This window comes from Sparus aurata, chromosome 15 (genome assembly GCF_900880675.1).
Source record: "Sparus aurata chromosome 15, fSpaAur1.1, whole genome shotgun sequence".
In the NCBI taxonomy this organism is placed as follows: Eukaryota; Metazoa; Chordata; class Actinopteri; order Spariformes; family Sparidae; genus Sparus; species Sparus aurata.
The window spans coordinates 10,586,453-10,610,338 of NC_044201.1; the positions used below are offsets into that span (position 1 = coordinate 10,586,453).

The 23,886-nt window shown below is 44.0% G+C and overlaps 1 protein-coding gene across 4 annotated transcripts; it reads left to right on the forward strand.

The window, feature by feature from the left end:
* Positions 1 to 1,309: 1,309 nt before the first annotated feature.
* Positions 1,310 to 22,400, forward strand: map3k4 (mitogen-activated protein kinase kinase kinase 4). Of its 4 annotated transcripts, none has more exons than XM_030442188.1 (27): positions 1,310 to 1,540; positions 6,748 to 6,938; positions 7,042 to 8,462; positions 10,113 to 10,373; positions 10,503 to 10,655; positions 10,765 to 10,922; positions 11,082 to 11,198; positions 11,309 to 11,408; positions 11,563 to 11,646; positions 11,737 to 12,006; positions 12,824 to 12,973; positions 13,752 to 13,913; positions 14,137 to 14,270; positions 15,216 to 15,294; positions 15,409 to 15,487; positions 17,156 to 17,249; positions 17,635 to 17,757; positions 18,962 to 19,062; positions 19,161 to 19,241; positions 19,328 to 19,519; positions 19,598 to 19,668; positions 19,775 to 19,891; positions 19,980 to 20,139; positions 20,249 to 20,371; positions 20,631 to 20,737; positions 21,222 to 21,401; positions 21,494 to 22,400. In XM_030442188.1, the coding sequence occupies exons 1-27, from the start codon at positions 1,509 to 1,511 to the stop codon at positions 21,512 to 21,514; spliced, it is 4,761 nt and encodes a 1,586-aa protein (XP_030298048.1). In that variant the 5' UTR covers positions 1,310 to 1,508; the 3' UTR covers positions 21,515 to 22,400. The 4 variants fall into 4 exon arrangements, with proteins under 4 accessions (XP_030298048.1, XP_030298049.1, XP_030298051.1 ...); XM_030442189.1 differs by having other exon boundaries at positions 7,045 to 8,462; XM_030442190.1 differs by lacking the exon at positions 1,310 to 1,540 and adding an exon at positions 1,649 to 1,824.
* Positions 22,401 to 23,886: the final 1,486 nt, after the last annotated feature.

Genomic DNA, 23,886 nt, shown 5'->3' on the forward strand with positions numbered 1-23,886 from the left:
AACATTGGCACATTTTGGGGATGATGCAAGATCATAACGTATTAAAGTTCATTCTCGAGTTATGAGTTCCTCATTTATTTACTCTTTTAGATTTTGTTCCCGTGAGCTTGCAGATGGTTAGGTGTCACCATATGATTGCATGAACAGAAATGTAAACTTGGGGCAACTGCCCTAAAACCACCAGGGGCCCCCAGAGGGCCATAGTATCAACTATCATGTGAACAGCCTTATGGTTTACCTGTTTAAAGAACAAGTCAAGTCAGGTCAGTTTGAGTTATACAGCCCAAAATCACAATCGTATTTCTGCAGTGGGTTTGACAATATGTACAGTGAACAACTGTGTCTGTCCTAAAAAAAAAAAAAAGCCTTGTAGAAGGGGGGAAGTAAATGGAATAAACTTTAGTAAGAGCCACAGGGGAGGGGTCACTCTCCAAGGATCTACAGACAAGCAATAGATTCAGAAGAAGAAGATGAAAAAGTATATTAATTTATTAATTAAATACATCATTTTTGTACACACAGGTCTGAAATACACATGTTTATGCACATGCATTAATGTATAGAGAATGTTAGAATGAGGGGGTCAGGTGCTCTGAGCAGTAAGGGGTTTGGTGCCTTGCTCAGGGGCATCTCTGCAGTGCCCAGGACAAAGGCAAATCCTGAAGAGATGCCCTGCTTCAAAATCAATTTCAAGAAGATTGTTTCAGCTGACATTGTATGCAAACTGAGTTCGTTCCTAAAACAATTTGTGGATTTGTCATGTTAAGTTATATCAGTAATACTAATTTACAGATGGTCAACATGGGGGGATATGGGGCCCAGCAGCTATTTATTTTATTCTATTTTATTTGTATTTATTGACCCAGGGTCCACCTTGCAGGTTAATCTGTCAACTAGTTGCATTCACTCTTAAAGACCTAATTCATCATGCAGTAGACAGGGTGTTGCTGGGCCCCTGACATCATGTCACATTGAATCCCCCCCTACTGTAGTTCTGTTTGCAACATAGTGCTCTCTAATGGTGAAGTGCCATCTGAAATTATTCCCCCACTGGCACCAACAAAGTAGGTTATCATAAATAATTAGTAAAACCCTCAAATGATCCGAACAAGTAATTAGAAGCTGATTCACATCTCCCACTGCTCTATATAACAAGTGATTTACAGTATGACAATTCGTCATTTCAGTCAAGAGGCAAGCATATGATAACTGATTCACTGTGACTGTACTCCGAGGGCAAAAACAAGCTCTGCAGAGCTATGACCGTAGATGACCTATCCGAGTTGCCGTAGTAATGCAAGACTGTGGCACTCCTCCTCAATGAACGTTGGAAAGATGGCGACGGCATACGCACAAGCGAGAGTCAACTGTACCGGCGGATAGAAAGTGCTCTAAAGAGACACAAAGCCGTCTCTCTTGCAAGGATTTAACGGTGCAAAGTGTGTCTGATATCGCTGCGACATGGTTTAGTCCATGCACGGCTAGGACCAAGAAGCTGCTACTTTGCTATGGAGCCTCCGGATCGTAACAAGCCCAGCAGGTACGCGAAGCTGTTGAACAGACACTACACCATCAGGACCTCGCACTTGCCAAATAGGGAGCTGAACGCGACTCTGCAGCGGGCTCTATAGGAGCGCTTGCGCATCCCTGAGAAAACGACTTCCTGCCAAATAGTGCTACGCGTGCAGTTAACTGCATTTGCAACACACCAGAGTTGCAAACTTTTTGGAGCAACGTTTTCAGGCGCACTTCGCTGCAGATATCAACCGCTTATGTGATTGTCGGTCGCTAGAAAGAGAGGCAACATGCTCGCCCCATGCTGAGGTAACATTACGGGCAGTTATTCACCGCTGTAACAGTGCAACATGTCAGGGAGCGGGCTAGCTAACATCTACTGTTAGCTGTCGCTTGTCACTTTATTGTTCAGCCGCAAGTTCGCTTACAGAAACTGACCGAGCTAAGGTTAGATACGTTTTGCAGCGTGGGTTCGCAAAGTGGACTTGACGGTGTATTGTTTATTATTTCATGGTGCCAGCCCATGCATTTCCTCATAACACCGAAGCACTAACTTCGGCAAGGCTTTAGCTAGCATGTTGCTCCACTGTTATTGTTAATCCTGCAGCTAGACTTGGCGCTCGTGTTATTGTTGTTGTCTTGCTCGCCACTGCTGAATCATGACATGGGCTCGCAGTTTGTGCATTTTTGGGTCATTATTATCTCACGTAGATGTCTATAAGTCGGTGGTACATTGTCTTGCAAATGTAGTCGCAGTGCTCGGGTGGCGAGGTTGCTTGGACAATAATTTGCGTCCCTGCAATCTCGCAGGGGAATGCACACAGACACGCACACACGAGATGTTTTTCTTATACGTGCACATCTCCTAATCGAAATTCCGCAGTGTTTGCCCCTGACCGCCGGCAGACAGACCCCTCAGGAATCTGCTGTTATGTCTTCCCCCTCCTCTCATGCAGCCGTGTGTCTGCAGAGAAGAGAGAGTGAGGCATTTAACACGCAGGATCAGCTCTGTCATCTGCTATGATCCTTTTTTTTTTCTTCAGGCTAGTAGCTTGTTTTTTTTTTCTTCTTTTATAGTGCCGACTGTTTCAGTCATGATTGAGCACCAGTGAGTTGTTATTCTCTTGTGGCCACTCAGTCCGAAGTGGACACACAAACAGCTCGCGTGATTGTGCAATACTGGCCCTGTTACTGTAATTGCTGCCTGGCATTGTTGCGCAGAGAAAAACACAGAACCATTAGCTGAGGTGTTTCACTGTCACATTTTTTTTTTAGATATACATCCAGCGTTGAGGTGAAAGGCATGCATGCTTTGGCTTTGCTGTACAGTCTCTTTTACTTATCTGCAGTAATGGGATTAGAACAGAACATACATAACTTGGGCCATTGTAAACACCAAAGGTTCCATGGCCAAAGTTGCGTAGTTTGCAGGAACAAAACATAAATTCATTACTCAGACTAAAACAGGCCTCAGAAAATGCCGATATGAGTCATCTTTTTTCTTGCATCCTCCTTGATGAGTGTATGTACGTTAACGCTCAATGTGAGGTTGGTTCAAGGTCTTCTGATTGCATGGAAATGGAGAGAGAGCTGCCGCTACTGTCCTCGCAAGTACAGTAGTCCTTTGTCAATAATATCTTGTTCTCAGAGTCAGTGTGAAGACAGTGTGGCTCACAAGCATTCCATAGATTTCAGGATGTGGTGTACTGTGAGCTGTGGATGGCTGCCTGGAGCCCCGGACACGCTCACGGGGCAGAACTCATTAATGCCTGCATTTGCCAGGAGCACAGGCTGCAGAATACAGATGGACAATCCTGTAGCATTTCCTATCCACATCCTGTCTCTGCCCGCACCTGCTTTAGAGAAATGAGTGTTGCTCTCACATTCTGTCACTCTCATCTGCCATTTCCTCTTAAACAATAGGATCTTTGTAACTACTAACACTTTTGATGTTACCAATAAGCTGCGAAAAGATAAGTGACAAGGTAACGGGGGGGAAGATTGTGAAGTTATGCAGCATAACGTGTTTGTAGGTTTGATTTGACATTTATGATGTGCACACCTGCAAGTGATCGAAACTGATAAATCTGTTGCTTTTGGCTCTCTGTAGTTTCAGATAGAATTTTCAAGGTGGAGCAGACTTCTGCCTGCACTGCATTTATGATGCAAGTGGCATTAGGTGAAAAACATGTCATTACACCATTTACCTCATGCTGCAGCCCACAGTCTGCAAGCACAGTCTACATTTAGATACATTTAGATCAAGTAACTCGTAGGTAATGGCATGAGCTTGTACTGGTACAGTAAGGTCTACACCTTTTCTTAGACTGAGGATATTCTCTGTTGTCAAGCGGTTTATAATGCCATGTATAAAAGCAGTGTTTTAATGATGCATTGACGTTCTCATTTTTGGGACTTGAAGTGGCTGTTTGCAGCCTTTTTGTAGGAGCAAACTCCTCTGTTTTGGGTGTACAGTATAGTGTGCACAGTTGTAGGAGAGGCTGGGAGGTCCACTCTTGGCAGTGTCACACTGTTCCAGCCAAGGGTGGGGTCAAGTACGCCGTGTACATTGTTTGTGAATTCTGTCGGGCTCCGGCACAAATTCTGTGCATCAGCTCTGCCTGTTTATCAGTGATAAACAGCAGGTCAGAGGTGCATACACAAGCTACACTTCCATTTTGATTTGCAGTTCATGTGCACAAATAGGTTGTCTATTCTTACTGCCTCTCCAGTTAACCCTGCACTGAAATAAGTTGCCAGCACACACATCCTTTTTACAGTGGGAGGTCATCACAATCTGGATTTAGCTTATCGAGCATCAGTTGTGCCAGCCTGACCTAATTGGTGGAGAGTATGCTCTTACAAAAACCCCGGCCACATTCTCCTCCTTTTCCTCTCTCTCGAAAAAAAATTCTCTTTAGTTTGGGCATTGTGAGCAAGTGTGCTCACTAACCAGCTGTGTGCTATTCAGCTGTGGGCCTCACTGGCCACGTGTCACCACTATACAATAGAGTGCCCCTTCCTGGTACAATGGTGAGGATGGTCGGTGTCAAAGGTCAGGCCCCCCTGACTCTGGCAGCCCTCGATATCACTGCTTCAGTCGCTCTACAGAAAAGACTCTCGATTTTGTGCTGTTTATTATGCACTCAGTGTTTCTGCCTAGGGGCTCTAGCATTCCACCAGCCTTTATTGGAGCCCCAATGAGCCATCAGATGAGCCATTGAGACCGGCCAGACACCATCTGCAGTGATAATTCACCAGCAGCAGCCAGGCAGGGACAGCTTGAAGACCATAGTGCAGCTATGGTTAACTGCAGGGCACGCTGGCCAGTAACTTTGTCTGTGCGGCCTGCGCGTAGGTTTAGGAAAAAAGCAAAGAATTCAGAAGAGGAATTTGCTCGGTCTTTACTGCTGCAGCACAATCTGTGCTCCAAGTGTCTCATGGCAACCAAACAAACAACCGGCGGCAATGGCGTCATTGGTTCCGCTGTCATTCCTGAATGATTTAGTCATGGTGTTGTGTGCGTAGAGAAGTGTCTTTTTGCGTTCTCTCTCACATGCATGGACTATTTTTGTCCTCAGACTTAACACACTCGTGCACATTTTGGAATGTTTACAGATGCTCACGATCTGATCTTACTCGTGATGTACGCAGGGGGAGCTTTTACTGTGCGTGTACTCTTTCTATTTGTTTCCTGCTTCCTATTTCAGTTTTTGAAATGTTCAAAATTTGCCTGTTGTTGTTGTACTAAATGCCTTATTGTAACACACAAGATCGCTTACTGTGCCTTTTTGTGTCTGCATACTGAAAAGATCACTGTCGTGTCGTGCTCCTGCAGAACAGGCCCCCTCACAATTTCCCGTACAATACACTCATAAAGGCACCAGTGTTCTTTCATGCGAGAGTTATTCCGTAATTTCAATACCGCTGTGGTTCACATGGCTGTGCTCTTCATGTCCATTTTGCAGTATGTTTCATTCATGAAGTCTTGATTGCATGTGGAGTCGAATAAAGTTGCAGGATTTGCAGCAGGTGTCTGTCTGCCCTGCATGTACTTCCACAGCTGCTCCCAGGGGACTCAGTGTGTGTGCATAGAGACTGCAGTGGGGCAGATGGGCAATAGAAGTCTGGACTTTCTCCCTGTGTGGCTCTCTGAAAAGCTTAAGCAAGCGCTTTCCCGATTACTCCCCTTAACACTCACACACACGTCCCCCCCCAGAGTGTGTGCCCCTTTCAACACCGCCTGCACAGACGCTAACAGGCGCGTGTTGGGGAATGCCTTTCAGTCAGATGATCGATGGAGAGACACATGGTGGCGAGCATATAGAACGCCCGTTTCATGGCCCTCCTCTTCTCTCTTTGTTTTTGTTGGCCGGGTCAGACCTTCCAACCTTTCTCTCTAATCCTATTAAAAACCCCTCAGAAAGGCATTAGGGAATAAAGCTCAGCCTCTGACATTGTAATCTGAAAAGGCGTGCTGCCTGCACTCTCGGTTTTCTTTTTCTTTTTTTTCCTTGGGGAAGTGTTTCAAGTGATTATAGTGTTTCCTTTCTGCAGAACTAGACGCAGCGTACTCTGTAACGGCTCTCTATTATCTGCAATATTGCAGTCGGAATGTCGTTTAGCAGCGTTGTTATTGGAACAGTAATCGCACAAAGTGACATGCTGATTTGCATTAGCGCTTGTTTGCACATCTACACAATGTGGGTGAGTGAATCAGTGTTCCACGAAATCTTGCAGTACAGATGATGACTTAGCAGACAGATTTAATGAGGGTTACTATTTCTCCCTCTCTGGTTCAGCCATGTTTACCTAGACCATGAGAGGGTGCCAGTAGGGAACCCACAGCTTATTATCCTGCGTCTGGAGGGCTGTGGTCGTACACAGAGCGTTGCCGCTGCACATTTGGGAGGCAGCCAGTCAGGCTCCAAAGGACAGACAACTCGTCAGTCTGCTGTAGGTAGCAGCAGACATTCAGTCTAGTTGCAGTTTAGCAACCTGTTTGCTGTGGCATTAGAGGAGATTTGGTGCACTCCCTGTTATGGGTACAAACAACTCTGCACTGTTTGACCTTGCACACACATTTCCTTCGTGTGACTGTGATATGACTGAAATTAGTTTCATAATAACACGCCAGAGATTTTTCCTGCTGCTAACATCACTTTCATTGGAAATATGCAAATGTTGATAGTTTGTCTTTTCTGTTTTGCTGCAATCATTAAATGTCGACAGGTGGGCCAAGCGGGCGGAAGATGCATCCCAGCAGAACTCTGAGGTGGGTGAACCCTGGGACTCTCCCAGTGAGGAAGAGGAAGCTGTGTATGGCACATCACCTCCTTATAACCCCCGTCAGATGAAACGCATGTCTGGCAAACATCAAAGGAACAGCCAGGCGAGGAGTGCTGGTCGGTCTCCCAACAAGGGTAGGTTAATGAATCTATTCATAAATGGAAATCACAAATCATATTGCCTTTTTCACATGCATGACAGTAACTTGTGTTTATGTATTTTCTGTGTTAACTTCAGCAGACCTTAGCCCGTCTGGCCTGAGAGAGAGTCCCCGGCCAGCGGAGGCTCCTGAGGAGCACAGCTATAAGCAGGGCAAGAAGCAGAGGGCCGCGCTGCGCTCCACGGAGAGAGACCAAAAGAAGACCTTCGACAACTTCATGCTAGATCCACTCTCAAAGTCGAGCCCTTTTGGTGCCCTCAACATGGATCCCAGGAAACATTACCTGAGCTTGGGCTGCAGCACTTGCAAACTTCCTGTGACTATGCCCCATATGGCCCGGACCCACCGCCAGACCTCCAGGACAGACTGTCCTGCTGACCGCCTCAAGTTCTTTGAAACTTTGCGGCTGCTGCTCAAGCTCACGTCTATGTCCTCCAAGAGGAAGGAGAAGGAGCAGAGAGGCCTGGAGAACATGGCCTTCATGGGTCACAACAACGAGGTCATCTGGTTGGAGCTGCAGGCTTGGCATGCAAAACGCTCCACAGGTGACCAGGACCTTTTTCTTTTCACCGCCCGCCAGGCCATCCCTGATATCATCAATGAGGTGCTGCACTTTAAGGTCAACTATGCCAGCCTGAGAGGGGCCCAGTGTTCTCAAGCAATCGAAGGGAACTATCATAGTGTCCCAGATCTAGTCTGTGGAGAGGACAGGGAGTCTGCTGTAGCAGAGACCAACCACTGTGGAGTAGATCCCTGGGGGTTTAGTGCCTCGCCCTCATCAGCAATGAATGCAGCAGAGCCTCTGGGCTCTGGTGCTGACTGCAGGGAGCACCTTCAGCGCCAGCGGCTGGCATTTGAACAGGTCAAGCGTGTTATGGAGTTACTAGAGTCGGTGGAAGCTTTGTACCCCTCTTTGCAGGCCCTGCAGAAGGATTATGAAAAGTATGCAGCACGAGACTTCCAGGGCAGGGTGCAGGCGCTCTGTCTGTGGCTCAATATCACCCAGGACCTCAACCAGAAGCTGCGTGTCATGGCCACTGTGCTGGGCCTCCATGATCTATCCCGTATCGGGTGGCCTGTCTTTGAGATCCCTTCACCTCGCTGCTCCCGTGGTAATGAAGAAGAGGAGAATGAGGATGATGAGGAGAATGACTCGACAGCAACTTTTACAGCTGACAGTGAAGGAGAGGAAAGGGACGCTGAGGAGGAGGAGTGCGGATTAGGACATGTAGCAGAGGAAGAGTTGTCTCCCTCCCTGACTCCTAAGTTTGCTCGAATGTTTTCAGAAGATGAGTTTCTCCCAACTGCTAATGCAGTAAGTACAGAAGTGATTGCAGGAGGGGGAGTATTCTGCCCCACAGCCATCTACAGACCGTTTGTGGATAAAGCTCTGAAACAGATGGGACTACGTAAACTGATCCTCAGACTGCACAAACTGATGGACCGCTCATTACAGAGGTCCAGAGCAGCACTGCTCCGCCACACCCCTGCACTGGAGGTACGAATATCTGTCTTACCTTTTTCTTTACCCACACAGTTAATGAGTACAATATCCAGTAACATTGTGATGACAATTTTCACTGTTTTCTGACATTTTATTGATTAAATAATCATTTAAAAATCTGATCAATCATCAGTAATGGAAGTTCATGTTGGCTGAAGCCCTACATCACAGCTATGTCACACATTTTGGTATATGTTTGAGGTGACCACAACTGTGTTTTTGTAAAAAAATAATAAAAACTAGAGCTGCAACGAGTAGTACATTAGCTGACTGTAACAAAATGTATCGTCAACTATTTGATAATCGATTATTCGTTTCAGTTATATTCGAAGAGATAATGTCAAACATGTGACATGTTCTTTTTTGTGACATGTTTTGATGGTAAAGGAGTAGAGAATTATTTAAGCTATTGTAATTTGGGATCTGTTTAACTGTAATGAGCATTTTTTCCATTTTTGGGGGGACATTCTATAGAAGGATTGATTACTCGGTTTATTGATAGATAATTGGCAGATTAATTGACTATTAAATAGTCATCAGACGAAGCCCTATGAATAGCTTACTTCTGTTGGACTTTTCAGATTTATAAAAAAAAGCAGTGATAAAGCTTGAAGCATGCACTGTTGCTTAACAGTACAACTAAATGCCCAATTTTCACTCACTTTATAGGAAAAGGGGCATACTGTAGAATCTGAGGTCAATTTGAAAAAAATTTATATTTTTAATAGTCACTGAAATGTCACAGAAATTTAAGGATGTAAAGGTTTCTTTATCACATACAGTTTTAATATGTGTTGTCAAATACAAGGCTATGGTCTCCCAAAATTGTGCTAATCTACTGTTTGTTATTGCAGCAATATCATTTTTTCCATTGTACATGTCATAATCCAGGTAAAACAGTAGTACGGTGTGGTTTACTTATTGAAAGCAGTCACATCTGCCGTATGAAACTGCTGTCAAAAGGAGAGCGAAAACAGTCAAAAATGTAATGTTTGCAGTGCAAATGCTAGTAATGCAATTAGTCCCAGGAGGCTATGAACAACAGAGGATGTGTTGACACATGGAGAAAGCAAATACAAGAAAAAATGAGCAGTAAAGAGGAGAGGACTGTTATTGAGTTTATTGCAATGAATTATCAGCTCATCAGCGTGTTGGTGACCTTTGATCAAAACGTGGAGGCTCACAGACACTACAGTGCTCTTGTAAGTGTGCAGTGATGAATGTGAGCACTTCCTAGACTGCTAATTTGCTGAACGTGATGAAGGAGATGCATATTGTAGCTGTACAACACTGGAAACTGAAGCATGTATTTGCCCAATACTAGGGCTGTTTCTTTGTAGTGCAATCCAACAGGGATGCAACTTTGCAGAATCTTTGCAGGTGCGGCCCTATCGATCAAGCAATGAAAACACAGTTTGAGGAGGCAGAAGATGTGCTTTATTAATCCCTTTACAGAACAATTCATTGTTTATGTGTCATTTTTCAAATATAATTTATGAAATGGCAAATCAAATAAAAAAAAAACAGCTTTGAATTTATCATGAATCCGAGTATGCAGGCACTTAATATAACACCACATTAATGGCTTGCAATGGTGCTCTTTTAGATATGCTGAATTAACTTTACTGGATCTTTCACCTGCAGTTTGCAGACTTCCCAGACCCCATGCTGTACAGTGATTACCTGCCAGAGCTGTCGCGCCATGAGTCCTGCGGTGGTCCGGCCCATCCCGAGCTCGAGGCAGACCAGGTTTCCTGGGAGGATTTGCTGGACATGGACCTCCCATCCTTCCGGCCGGCGTTCCTCGTACTCTGCAGAGTCCTTCTCAACGTCATTCACGAATGCCTTAAACTGCGACTTGAACAGAGGCCTGCTGGAGAGCCTTCACTGCTCAGCATCAAACAGGCAAGCAGCGAGTGAAATGGAGAGTTTTTAAGTGACTCCTACATGCTGCATTCCTGACTGAATGCCTTTTTACTTCTAACCAACGTAATCTTAGTTATGTTGAATGCTTATGTTGTTTGTGCTTTGCAGTTGGTGCGCGAGTGTAAAGAGGTTCTTAAAGGTGGTCTCCTGATGAAGCAGTATTATCAGTTCATGCTGCGAGGTGTAGTGACTGATGATCAGGGTTTGCAGACAAATGCCAATATGGACGAGTTTGAAGAGGACCTTCACAAGATGCTGGTGGTAAGACTAAATCCTGTATATTTGTCGCAGTCAGTCTATGCATTATTGAAATTCAAGTTGAACGCTAAGGATCGTATGGTTATCCCAACATCTGTCACTGTTTTTGTAGGTCTACTTTGACTACATGCACAGTTGGATCCAGATGTTGCAGCAGCTGCCTCAGGCCTCACACAGCTTAAAGAACCTATTAGAGGAGGAGTGGAACTTCACCAAGGTCATCACTCCTTACATCCGAGGAGGGGAGGCCCAGTCTGGGAAGCTTTTCTGGTCAGTCCCCTACCTGAAAACAAAACTGATATAAGTCTTTGTGGATTTTATCCCCCACACTTACATTGAGTTTGGTTTGTGGACCAGTCTCTTAATCATTAATCTCAACCTACCTTTAAGAGGGTTTTATTTATATAAAAATGAGGATTGACTTTGCAGTGACATTGCTGGGATGCTGCTTAAATCCACTGGAGAGTTCCTTGATGCCGGCCTCCAGAAGAGTGATAATGAATTCTGGGAAAGTGCAGATGACAGCACTGCCTCAGATGAGATCAGGTAAAAGGAATAACTGACTATCAGATTTCTGTTTCAGTCACTGTTGATATATTTTGTCCCATTGGATGTTTTTGTTGCTTTTTTAACTTTGAACCTTTTGATTCTTGGAGGCGGTCGGTTATCGAGACCAGTCGGTCACTTAAAGAGCTGTTCCACGAGGCCAGGGAGCGAGCGTCCAAGGCTCTGGGCTTTGCCAAGATGCTTCGCAAGGTGAGAGACCGCAGTGATGAATTGTCATTCCCTTGAAAGAGAAAGCCACAACAAAACTGACTTTGCAGTCTGTCTGTGACCCTGTTTTCTCATCTCACCAAAGAACTGGGACTGTGTGTTCTGACACACACTTTGTTTGCTTCCCTGTCTGCAGGACTTAGAGGTTGCTGCAGATTTCAGTATCACTAATGGGGTGACATGTCTCCTGGAGGCACTGAAGAAGAGAAACCATGTCAAGGTGCGTTTCCTTTGTTCTGCACGTATTTATCTTTGTCCTCAGTTCTCAGGTCATTTACGCACCTGTTTAACCCTATTCTCTTATACCTAGGTTCAAATTCCAGGTTTGGAGGAGCTGCAAGTGTTTGTCCCCTGTGGTTTGAGGGATCAGCGGCCTCTCATTCTGCAGCTTCTCAATGCTGCCGCTGGCAAAGACTGCTCCAAAGAGCCTGATGAAATTGCAGAGGACGAAGCCTATTTGCTCATGAGTAAACACGGAGCTGGGGACTCTGCCACTGACTCTGACTGGGCTCAGTGGGATGGAGAGCTGCTCAAACTGGTCCCCCAGATGGAAGCTGTTGACACTTTAAGGGCCATGAAGGTACGGGACATTTTCAGAGACGTTCTACTATTGTAGAGACAGATCACTCTGATCATTTTGAATGGGGAAAACTGCGACGCCAAAGATGGCGCATATCCCGCCCCTTTCGCCAACAGCCAATCACCTGCGTTGTCACAGCCGAATCGGGAAAGTTATAGCCCAATCATGTTGTTTCACCAGCGCATGCGCACAAGTAGTTTTTACGACAGAGACCATCAAAGTCCTTCACGTCTCTGTCTTTATCTAATTTATAGCGTGAATGATAATAAATGATGTATTAGACATTATCTGGTCCATACATCAATGGTCAGGTAGAGTAGAGCCAGAGCACAGCAGCCGGCACAGATTCAGCCGTACGATGGACGTCGGTGTCGTAAATCCGCGCGCATGCGCAGTGGAGTTCTCCCTGTCGGAAAAGAGCGTTTTAAACATAATTTCTACGGTAAAGTCGATGTTTTTTGGTTTTCTTTTGTATCTTATTTCACTGGCGAGCATGTCTGTATGTTTTTTCCGTCCTGCTATCACGTTAAAGGGTGGAATTGACCATGCCTCCATTCATTTAGATAGAGGTCTGGTCTCTTTGGGCTTTTCGAGGCGTCGCCAAGATGGCCGCCGAGTGGCATGACTTGCCTAGAAGGACTTTGACATTTTTTAATTGATCTTAAATAGCCCCTCACTGGACCATGTTCGTTCAGCGTGGTTTATAAGCTTGAATGGGGCTTATTTTAATTGTTTTCAAGTAAACAGGTTCCTTAACTGAAAATGGTTGAAAAGTGCTTTTACCATAAAGCTATACAAACTCTTTTTTATTTTTCAGGTGGAGAACATGCTCTTGATCGTGATGCAGTCGGCTCATCTGGTTGCCCAGCGAAAGGCCTTTCAGCAGTCCATGGAGGACGTGCTCACTCTCAGCCGGGAGCAAACATCAAGTCAGCCTCTCATCGCGAGTGCTCTGGAGGAGCTCAAGGTACGTACGTGACCACACGCTGACAATCTCTAACCTGGTAAACCCCATGTTTATTTGATGTTGCTGTAAAGACAGCTGCATGTTGGTGTCCTACTTTCAGATTTGTATTTTAACTGCAGCACTATGCCTGCTCCTCCTGTCAGCCAACTAACTCATGTGTATTGTTGATAAGAAATTAAACCAATCTTAACAGAAAATACACTTCTACCCTATAAGGTCTGACAACTGACGAATTCGCCGACATTTTGCGTCCTCCTCCATGGATCCATGACCGTGCTTTAGAGGGGTCGGGGGGGGGGGGGTCGGGGGGGGGGGGGGGGGGGGGGGGGGGGGGGGGGTGAGGTGAGAGGACGAGCGCCAACGCCGTCTGTGTCACAAAATGCATGTGATTGGTACCACTTGAAGGAGGCGTATAATGATATTGAACAAATCCCTTTGAGACCGCTCGGCCAGTCCGAGGCATTGAGAGACCCGAGACCAAAGACTGTCGAGGCCGTGACAAGACCAAGACCACAAAAAAGTGGTCTCGAGACCGGTCTTGGTCTCGAGACCACTTTTTTGTGGTAACTACTTGTAACTACAAGTCTACTATTAGGCCAGATTTTAGAGGTGATTCTCTAAAGGGAAGTCATTAAACTTTCGTATCTGTTGAATTCATACATTTGTGATGTCTCATGTTCTCAGTTTTTGTTTTGAATGCTTTCACTGATCACCTTGAATTGGAGATTTTAGAACACAATAATAAAACTCTTCCTCCTCATTCTTCTCTCCATCACAGGATGAGGCACTGCAGCTGTGCATTAAGATCAGCACTGCCATTGACCGAGTCGAGTACATGTTCACTACAGAGTTTGAGGCAGAGGTAGAGGAGTCTGAGTCGGCCACTCTGCATCAGTACTACAGGGAGGCGATGATACAAGGCTACAATTTTGCCTTTGAGGTAACACAGTACAGTATATTCTTAAGGAATGTGATGCTGTAGATGCTACACAGCCCATCTATGCCTTTACTGATTTTTGAGCTTGTGACATAACAGTCAATTTCTGTGTCCATTTCTGTAGCACTGAGTTTTGGGTGTACTTGTGAAGTCTGCAGATAAGGGGAGGTTGAGTTGAGGCTGTAATCAAAATGTCCTCCTGTTGGCTGCTTTGTGTTATTTTCAGTACCACAAGGAGGTGGTGCGCCTGATGTCTGGCGAGTTCAGACAAAGGATCGGGGAGCGCTACATAGCTTTTGCCCGCAAATGGATGACCTATGTCCTGACCAAATGTGAGAGTGGCAGGGGCACCAAGCCAAGGTAAGGCTTTACCTTCTATCAGTTGAGCACTTGCATACATTTTTAAGTAATTTGTTAGTTTGTTTATTTTCCCTGTGGTTGGGTGCAGATTCTGCTAGCTAGTGTGATGTTCCAGCATTTAAGAGGGATGAGTAAGAGCATGTGGCTGAGAGATGCTTTAGCCAGGCCCTCTGGTGGGGCATTAACCTCATTAACTAATGAGCACTCCTACTGAGGCAATTAATCTTGGGTAAAAAGTAAACAATGTTCCCTGTCACATTAAACAAGCTGCAGGCTATTAAAAACATAAAACACCTCTGCCTAAGTTCATAGTAGTTAATTAGGGTTTGTTTGTGTGATAAATTCCTTATTCGCCCTTCTGTTTGTTAGTTAGAAGTATATAGAACTGATGTGTTATTTTCAACCAGTTATATTAATCTTCTGTGGAAGAGAGACACCGCGTTGAAGTACATTTATTTTTACCCTCTTTGTCAAGAGCTTTCGTTGTGACCCCATAACAAGCTACCATGGCAACATTGTACTCTGATAATAGACCGAAGCCTTTAGGTTATTTCATGGAATACAACTGAAATAGTAGCATGACATTTTGGAGAATAACGGAGACCTTTTTATATATAAATATGACAACTATACAAACAAAAATAGGCACATGTCAGAGCATGAGCTGAGTTGTTTTGTTTATAAGATCTAAAACTGTGTTGCTCGTACAGAGGAGAGCACAAAGAGCCACTTAGACCATGTCCTTTGTCCTACATGATGGTATTATTATGATTATGTGATGTTTTCCAATATTTGTACCTGAATGACGGCTGGGTTTTTTTCTTAAATGAAGCTGCATCTTTTGTTCTGTTCAGACACAAAAGACGGAGAGGGACAGAATGAAACGAACAGCAAGAGATTATTTTTGGGACACCCTGATTAACCAACTAACTGTTTCACCTCCAGGTGGGCGACTCAGGGTTTTGATTTTCTTCAGGCCATCGAACCTGCCTTCATATCAGCGCTGCCAGAGGATGACTTCCTGGTAAAACGTCCTTTTATTCTTCTCTTTGTTGTTGTTGACAAATCGACAGCAACCATGCTTGAAAAATGTTGTATTTATTATCTATTGACATTAAATGTACATGTCTCTTTGCAGAATTTACAAGCTTTGATGAATGAATGTATTGGACATGTGATTGGAAAACCTCACAGCCCAGTCACCGGCCTGTACATTGGTAAGATGCTCGTTGTGATCCGAACGGTTGGTGACTTCCATATCTGGAGGTCAGAATTTAATTCAGTGTTTACATTCTTTTGTTAGTTTATAACCTGGGTGTCACAGGGACACAAAGCAGGCACATAGGCACTGATATTACAAATCAGTTCCCATGCAACAGCAGAGATGGACCTTACGTTTGTTAGTCTGAGTAACCTTCCTGATTACTCAGACTCCTTTAAGCAGGGCAAGTGTGAAAGTCTGCTACTATGACTGTGAAGTCGGATGTCACTGAAGAAGAGCATGTTTGCTCAGTAAACACTTCTGATTAAATAAGGACAGAAAAAACTAAACAAAAATAGGCAGTTGTAGAGTGTAGACATCTGCCAAGGCCAGTAGTCAACTCTTCTATGACAGAAGACAACTTGGATAACTGCCATGTAAACAGCAGGATAAATATCACCAAAGCAGACAACATGGGATTGTATAAAAACTATAACTTCACAGCGGCTGCAAACTCAAACCGCAAAGAGAACTGCACAGAAATAAGCTGTTTAGGGATGAAGGTGCTCGTAGTCGACGTAGTCGGCCACACAATGCTCATATTACCATCATTACAGTCTCTTGAGCCTTGCTGTACTCATGCTGAGAGGGATAGTTGCTCGAAGACACAATCATTGTGATTGGCTGCACCAGTGGAGTGCACATTGCATTGATTTGTTGATGACAATCGGAGAACAGGGCTGCCTTAACCTTGTGTTATGGAGCCATTTTATCTCTGCAATTTGGCTATTATTTTTATCACTATTGAAGTACCACCCACTGGATTTTAGGAGATATGGCTTTTATTTCACCAAGGCCAAATGCCCAACTGGAAATGTTAATAAAAGTAAAAATAAATGCAATTTCTGTTTCTTGGCCCATGCTACTACCTTCCATCCTCGGATTCATCCTAGTAGTTTTTCCATAATCCTACAGACAAAACTATAGCTTTCTTGCTGGAGGTAATACGGTCTCCCTTCTGCAATTTAGATCAAGATCAAGATCAAGATTACTTTTTTCTTTTTTGCTCTGTGGGAGCTTTTTGAAGACCCAGAAAATGACCCCAATCACATCACTATAACATCTAGAGGGTTATGTCATCTTGGGCTTGGAGTTTACACATTCATAATAGTACTCTCTTCAAGACTGGAAGTGTGGCGTTTGGAAGACGTTGGTCTTCCAGGAATTGTAGAATCCAGCATTTTACACATACAAAGGGCTAACATAAGGGCTAACTGGATATTTTGCCTGTTGGATCTATGTTGACCATTCTTTTATTAAATTCATCTGTTTATGAAGGTGCCATACAAATCAATGGAGTACCCCATTAAAGAAATACAAAAGTGGTGTTTGCATAAAAATAATGCTAGTAAAGGTGACAACCAGATGTGGCTGAAATAATTTCCCGATGTGCAAACTAAGAGACAGTTTGATCTTAGAACAGCTGAGCCGAGAACTAAATGTTGGAACACAACACAGTGGTGTGGCCGCTGTATGTGGTTGTCAAAACATGAGCACTTCACCACTTCAGAGCTGAATGAATGTTCCTTTTGTGATGTTGCTTCATCTTAGATTTCCCCCGGAACGACGAACACCTTTTGTAAGCGGCATGGTTAAAACAACCTTTTCATATTTTTCTTTTCAGCACCCAGAAATAGTCCTCGTCCTGTTAAGGTCCCTCGCTGCCATAGTGACCCGCCAAACCCCAACCTGTTCATCCCTAATGCTGAAGGGTTCAGGTAGGTGACAATAGTTGAAGTTTTGAAAATAACCTTGTGTGCCTAATGTGTTTTACTGTCCTTACTCTTTCCTGCATGGCTCATTACCTCTGCTCTTTATGCCTCCTGGTGTTTTCGCTCAGTAGTTGTTCAGCTTTTGTGTGATGTTGGATTCTGTGTGTGTGTGTGTGTGTGTGAGTGTGTGCGTGTGTGCATGTGTGTGCGTGCGTGTGTGTGTACACAGAGAGAGTGTTTGAAATGTGTATAGTTTCTGAGAGTAGGCGTGTTCGTCTGTCCCTCAACCAGCCACCCAGTCCACACCCTTAAACATGATCTTTTCACATCCCACACAAAGCCACCTTTCCTCCCAAGGCCGAGCTCCTCAGTTTGTTTTTTCACCACACAGCTCTCGAAGTCTCCCCTGCGACCTGCGGAACCAGCTGTTCCCCAACGGCCCTCGGCCCGTCCCTCAGGGCCCGGGGGAACACAGCCACACCAAAGCACCCAGCAGCAGCCCCAGTGATGTCAGGTAGCCATGTCCCCATGTCCCCAAGTCACCTGGTAGAAATTGCTGACAAAACACAGCCTCAGATACAAAAACAACAGCCCTCTCAATAGGACAGCACAATTATAGAAAGATATATATTTTTTCGTCTGCTTTCTTTTGTAGCTTTGATTCATAATTCTGATTTGTAGATTGCTGAATTCCTGCTTTAAGCCCTCTGATTACATCTAAAGTAACATGAGTTCAAGAATATGTGAGACAGATATTGGATTATTTTCTGTATTCACAAAGTTGGTCGCCTGAGTTCATTTTGATCATGAAGCTTAGATCTTTGGAAAACAGGAACCATTCTTTTTTAAATTAAATCTCTAATGCATTGAGGCAGTATTTACCACATGGCTGTTCAGCTATGATCACTTTAAACAATCTAGACCGGCTACAGCTTAAATGAAGATGCTTCTTAATAAAATGCATGGCATCGATGCAGGCTACAGAAAGCCTGAAAAGCGTTCTTGTAGCTTTTACGAGCCCTGCAAAATGTCACCAAATCAGAGAAACGGCCTTACACAATCCTGGTCAAGGAAGGAGACTGTGATTGTTGTGCATGGTGTGAAAATGGGAAAAAAAACACACTCTACCTCATTGAAAGAGTGAGCTATGATACTGCGCTTTTTAGTGCTATTAGTCTTGCTTTGATGCTGGTGATTCACTGCCATTAGATTTTTGGCTTGTGTTTTTGTGTGTGCTTTTGAAGTCAGAACGTGCCCTCTGGAGATCTAACATTCAAGTGTGTTTGAGCTGTTTAATGATGCTGGTGCATGCTGAACTGCTAATGGGTTTCAAAAGGCATACTAAAAATCTTTGTTTCTCCTGAAACTTCAGATGATTTTGTCAGAATTGTTTGTATTTGATGGGCTGAATTATTCATGTACTTTACAGTAATTATGTCATTTTCATTTTGAGCAAGCCTGGCAACATTTTTATCTCATATTGAAGATGTTCTTGATTGCTTTGCAAGTCCGGATGCTTTGAGGAAGGAGTGTCCGTCAAGGGCACACTTAAGTGCATTATATTATATCAAGAGCTTGAAAATAAAGTGTAGTCCTGGCACTCTGATGATCTTAAATCGGGCCAACAACAAAGAAAACCCCCCAGACTGAGACCCACCATCTTAATCAGAAGTGTTCGACTCGACAGTGTTGCATCAGTTTCTTCCGTTTCCTCGCAGGGGATCCAGTTTCCACGAGAATGACCGCCTGTCGTCAGTTGCAGCAGAGTTGCATTTCAAATCTCTCAGTCGTCACTCCAGCCCCACGGAGGACAGAGAAGGTGGGCACAGTCACTGATCGGTCTGCATGCTTTGATCTACATTGTGCGTAATAACCACACTGATCAGGTGACTTTTCTCTTGTGATTCCGTCCTCCAGAGCCCTCCTATCCTAAGGGAGACCCTAACAGTGCTGCACGGCGAAGCTGGGAGCTCCGCACTTTTATAAGCCAGTCCAAGGGTAAGAGTGTCGAGTGATGAGGCATGTTGGATCTATAAAAATATGCAGTCATGAATCGTTTTTTTAAATCATGTTTCCTGTCTCAGACACAGCAGCCAGGCAAAGCCCCATGGAGGCCGTCCGTCGCTCCATTCGCAAGTTTGAGGACAAGCGCTACGCCGTGATGAAGCAGCGCAACATCATCGGCCAAGTGTGCCACACACCCAAGTCTTATGACAACGTCATGCACGTTGGGCTCAGGAAGGTGACCTTCAAGTGGCAGAGAGGCAACAAGATAGGTATGACTTTTGTTTGGATGTGGGTTATGTTACGCACAAGCAGGCAGTGACGTTATGTTTTTTTGTGTATGACAACAGGTGAGGGCCAGTATGGGAAGGTGTACACCTGCATCAATGTCGACACTGGAGAGCTAATGGCCATGAAGGAGGTATGTACTCCAGAGGTATCAGTTACTGTATGTAGTTATCAAAATAGCTAAAAGGACACACATTTGAGGTTGAGGTAACACATTTCTTTTCTTGCTGTTGAATCAGATCCGTTTCCAGCCGAACGATCACAAAACAATCAAGGAGACCGCAGATGAGCTGAAAATATTTGAAGGCATTAAACACCCGAACTTGGTGCGATACTTTGGAGTAGAGCTCCATCGGGTAAGAGAAATATGTTTATGTCAGTTCAGGCATCATGTGGCGCTTACCGAAGCAGCTTGGTATGAATCTCCATGCGCTTTACCTGTAGGAGGAGATGTACATCTTCATGGAGTACTGTGATGAGGGCACTCTGGAGGAGGTGTCCAGACTGGGGCTGCAGGAACATGTCATCAGGCTCTACAGTAAACAGATCACTACAGCCATCAACGTCCTCCACGAACACGGCATCGTCCACCGGGATATCAAGGGTCGGTGCCACACGCTCTTTGTCGCATTGTCGAGTTTTTATCCTTATTAGAAGTACAGAAAACTATTTACATGCTTCTTATTCTCTCCCTGTTTTTGTTTTTATATCAGGAGCCAACATCTTTTTGACGTCATCAGGCCTGATCAAGCTGGGAGACTTTGGTTGTTCAGTCAAGTTGAGGAACAACACTCACACGATGCCAGGGGAGGTGAACAGCACACTGGGAACAGCAGGTAAGAAGTGATCCCCTGTGCCTCCACCAGGGGTCACTGTTGTGTGACATTTAAATGTTTTCCCTTCACAAATAGGCCTCTACCCACATGCTGTGACTTATTACAGTAATGTGCTGTATTAGTTTAGTGTGATGTTTTATGCATGCAGTTAATGACTTGACTTTTACGATCTTCATTTTATGCATTTCTTTCATGTGTTATTACATATAATTGCATAACAAATGTGAGTGTTTTCAATTAAATTGTTTGTCTTTATCAGCATACATGGCACCTGAGGTCATCACCAGAGCAAAGGGTGAAGGTCATGGACGAGCAGCGGACATCTGGAGTCTGGGCTGTGTTCTCATTGAGATGGTGACTGGAAAGGTAAGGAGTGACGGAGAAGAAGAATTTCACAATTACATTCAGTATATTATCTATTTGTCTCAAATCAAGGAGGTGTAAATAAAGAAGTTGGTTGTTCTGTCAGTAAATTGCTCTTTGAGTCCGTCAGATCTGTGGAGCTGTTGGCTCTTTAGTATTTTTGCTGCTTCTAGAGAAATTAAATAATAGTGGTTTTTCTTAAAAAGTTGTAAACTGTTAAAAATTGAATGAAAAAAGAAAAAATCTTCTTTTAATCTTTCAACTTGCACCTATTTAAGTGTGCTGGTGCTTTTTTCAGTCACTTCTTAAGTTGTCTTTGAGTATCACCTAACAATAGTTACGCGTGTCACAGGCAGTGTTCTTGCCAATATTGTGGTTGATTCATTTTCCTCTTTCTTTTTACTTCAGAAAAATACCCTCCACCAAAAACGGAAGTAAAAACCACATGTAAATCATTTTCCGTTCTCACTTTTCTCTCACCTTGCAGAGGCCCTGGCACGAGTATGAGCACAACTTCCAGATCATGTACAAAGTGGGAATGGGCCACAAACCCCCCATCCCGGAGAAGCTGAGCACAGAGGGGAAGGACTTCCTCGGCCACTGTCTGGAGAGCGAACCCAAGCGCCGCTGGACAGCTAGCATGCTGCTAGACCATCCGTTTGTCAAGGTGAGGCACTTCCAGGGCTAAAACCCTGTGAAATGACATGAAAGCATCCAACAAGCTCCTGTATCACAGCTGCTATCTCTCGTCTGTTTCAGGTTTGTACGGACGAAGAGTGAATGGACCTCCTCTGTGGCTTTCAAGTTTACAAATTAAAGCACTACTGTACATGCTGTTGGCAAAAGAAAAAGAACTGTGGACGGGGAGAATAGAAGAAGTTATGGCTGAAGGCACATGGAGTTAAACTGAGGAACTAATACAATATCATTTCAGAGGACAACTGGACCTATGAAGTATAGGGTTTTTGTGTCTTTATGTACCCATGGACTGGGGGGTGGAGGGGTCAGGGTGGGACTGTATATACTGTAAGAATAGGATTGGCTTTAATTCTTGTATAAACAATATTGTAAAGTTAAAGTAACTATTGCCACATGTGTTGTTCTCACTGGTGAAGAGACCTCTGAAAAGGCATTGAGGATTTTTTTTTTTTTTTTTTTTAAACAAATGGGAGGGCGTGGGTGGGAGGGAAGAAATCTATGGCACTTTTAAACTGTTTACCCAAGGGGCAGTTGAGTAGAGGAGGGAAGAACCAGTTGCCCTTTGAGGCTGAAAAAGGTGTGGTAAGCCTCACTGAAAGGACTGGTTTCTGAAACGAACACCATCCAAATATTACATGAATTTATGACTTATCATTTTTGCAAGTGTGGGCACTAGGAAGGATTTTTTTTTTTTTTAAATTGTATTTTTTCTTTGCCTTTGCTGAGGAGTTTAAATGTCAAGTTGGAGCAATGTTCAAGTCTACTGGTTGCCGGTTGAAGAGCTGTTCATGTGACCGGAGCGTAGCCAAAACTGAGAGGAGAAACGGGGCCTGCTCTCCCTCCCTGCTGCTGAACATCCACACAACCAGACACTGACACACACCACAACTTCTGGTCCTCTGCTGCTCTTACAGTGTTTGCTATGTACAAACAATATTAATAAACCAATCGTTTTTTTTTTATGAAATGTCTATTTTCTTCTACTTTCTTTGACATTTTGAGCTCCTGAAGCAACAGGAAAATACAGTAGTTTAGACAGGTGACTGTTGATTCTGTTGTCGGACAGCAGTAGAAAAATCTGTTTTGTTGAAAACGTAGTTTGCCTGCGTTTACTACATGCAGATGATTCATAATTTCATCAGCCAGTCTGGCAGCAAAACGTCAGCCGACTCCCACTGGCTAACCTATCTTATGTGTGACAGATAGGAAGAACAATACTTATGCTACGGCCGCAGTAGCCCTGTGTGATGTTGAGCCAGCAGGCCAGCTGCTTACTGACCAGCCACAGAGGTGAAGTTGATAACAAGGCAGCTGAGTCATGTTGAGCTGGCACAAGAACTTGGATTTCAGCGGCTGCAGGAGGCTGAGTGTTCAGTAAACATTGCACAAGGTGAGTAGAGTAAAAATGTCATGTTCAATATGCACTAAAAGAAACAAGAAATGTTTATTTTGGGCAATTCCTCTGCGCTTGAAGACATGTAATGAATGCGGAATGCAAATGTTTGGCAGTGTAGTGCAATGTCTCCTGTTAATGCAATAAGGAGACAGCCACCTTGTCGGGGAACACACCCACACACACCGCAAGTGTAATATCGCTCAGCTCTGCTCCTTCAAACAGGCCTATCAGCTCGAGGCCGGTGTTGTCTCAGGGTGTGACCTTACAGCACCCAGCCCACTCCTGACATACAGATGAACTTTGATTGGATTTTCTCCTTTCATATTCTGAATGGAGCTGTCACATTGGTGTGTGACTAAACCAACACGGGCAGCTGACCTTTTCAGTAAAATACTGCCGCTGCACCACCAACTATTAATAGCTCCCAATGCCCAACTATGCTGTGGTTTTGTGAGAGCGTTTCCCAAAAGTCAAGATGATATCAGTTTACATTGAAGAATAGAGGTTTAATATTCAAATATATTAGATTTGTGATGTGTTTGTGTGCTTGTGAAATCAGTACATGCACACTAGAGACCTAACCCTCAAATGTGTTCAAACTGTAAATGATTCTGATACATGCTGAACTGTTTATGGGTTTCAGTGCGCACACTGGGAATAAGATTGTTTTCCCCTTGGAAAAGTCAGAGGCTTTATTCAGTTTTTTTCTGCATTGGAATATAAAGTATAGTCACTAGATTTATTGGTTTAGCTTGTGCTTACAGGTCTTCAAAATAAGGTTTAAAACTTGGTTAACACACGTGCATCTGATTTGAGTTACTGGTCACTTTGATCCCTCAGTCCATGACTGTGGAGAAATCCCCTCCTCACCTGATTGTAATGTCTCTAAAGCTAATATAAACTTTGCTGAGTCCAGTTCAGAAGACTACATTATGGAGAATTAACACTGCAGAATTTAATATTGAAATAAAGAAATTAAAGACAATCAAAATAAAGAAAACCTAATATATTTTTTTCTTCCTTTTAATGTATGTAGTTATTGTGTCATTATTAAATG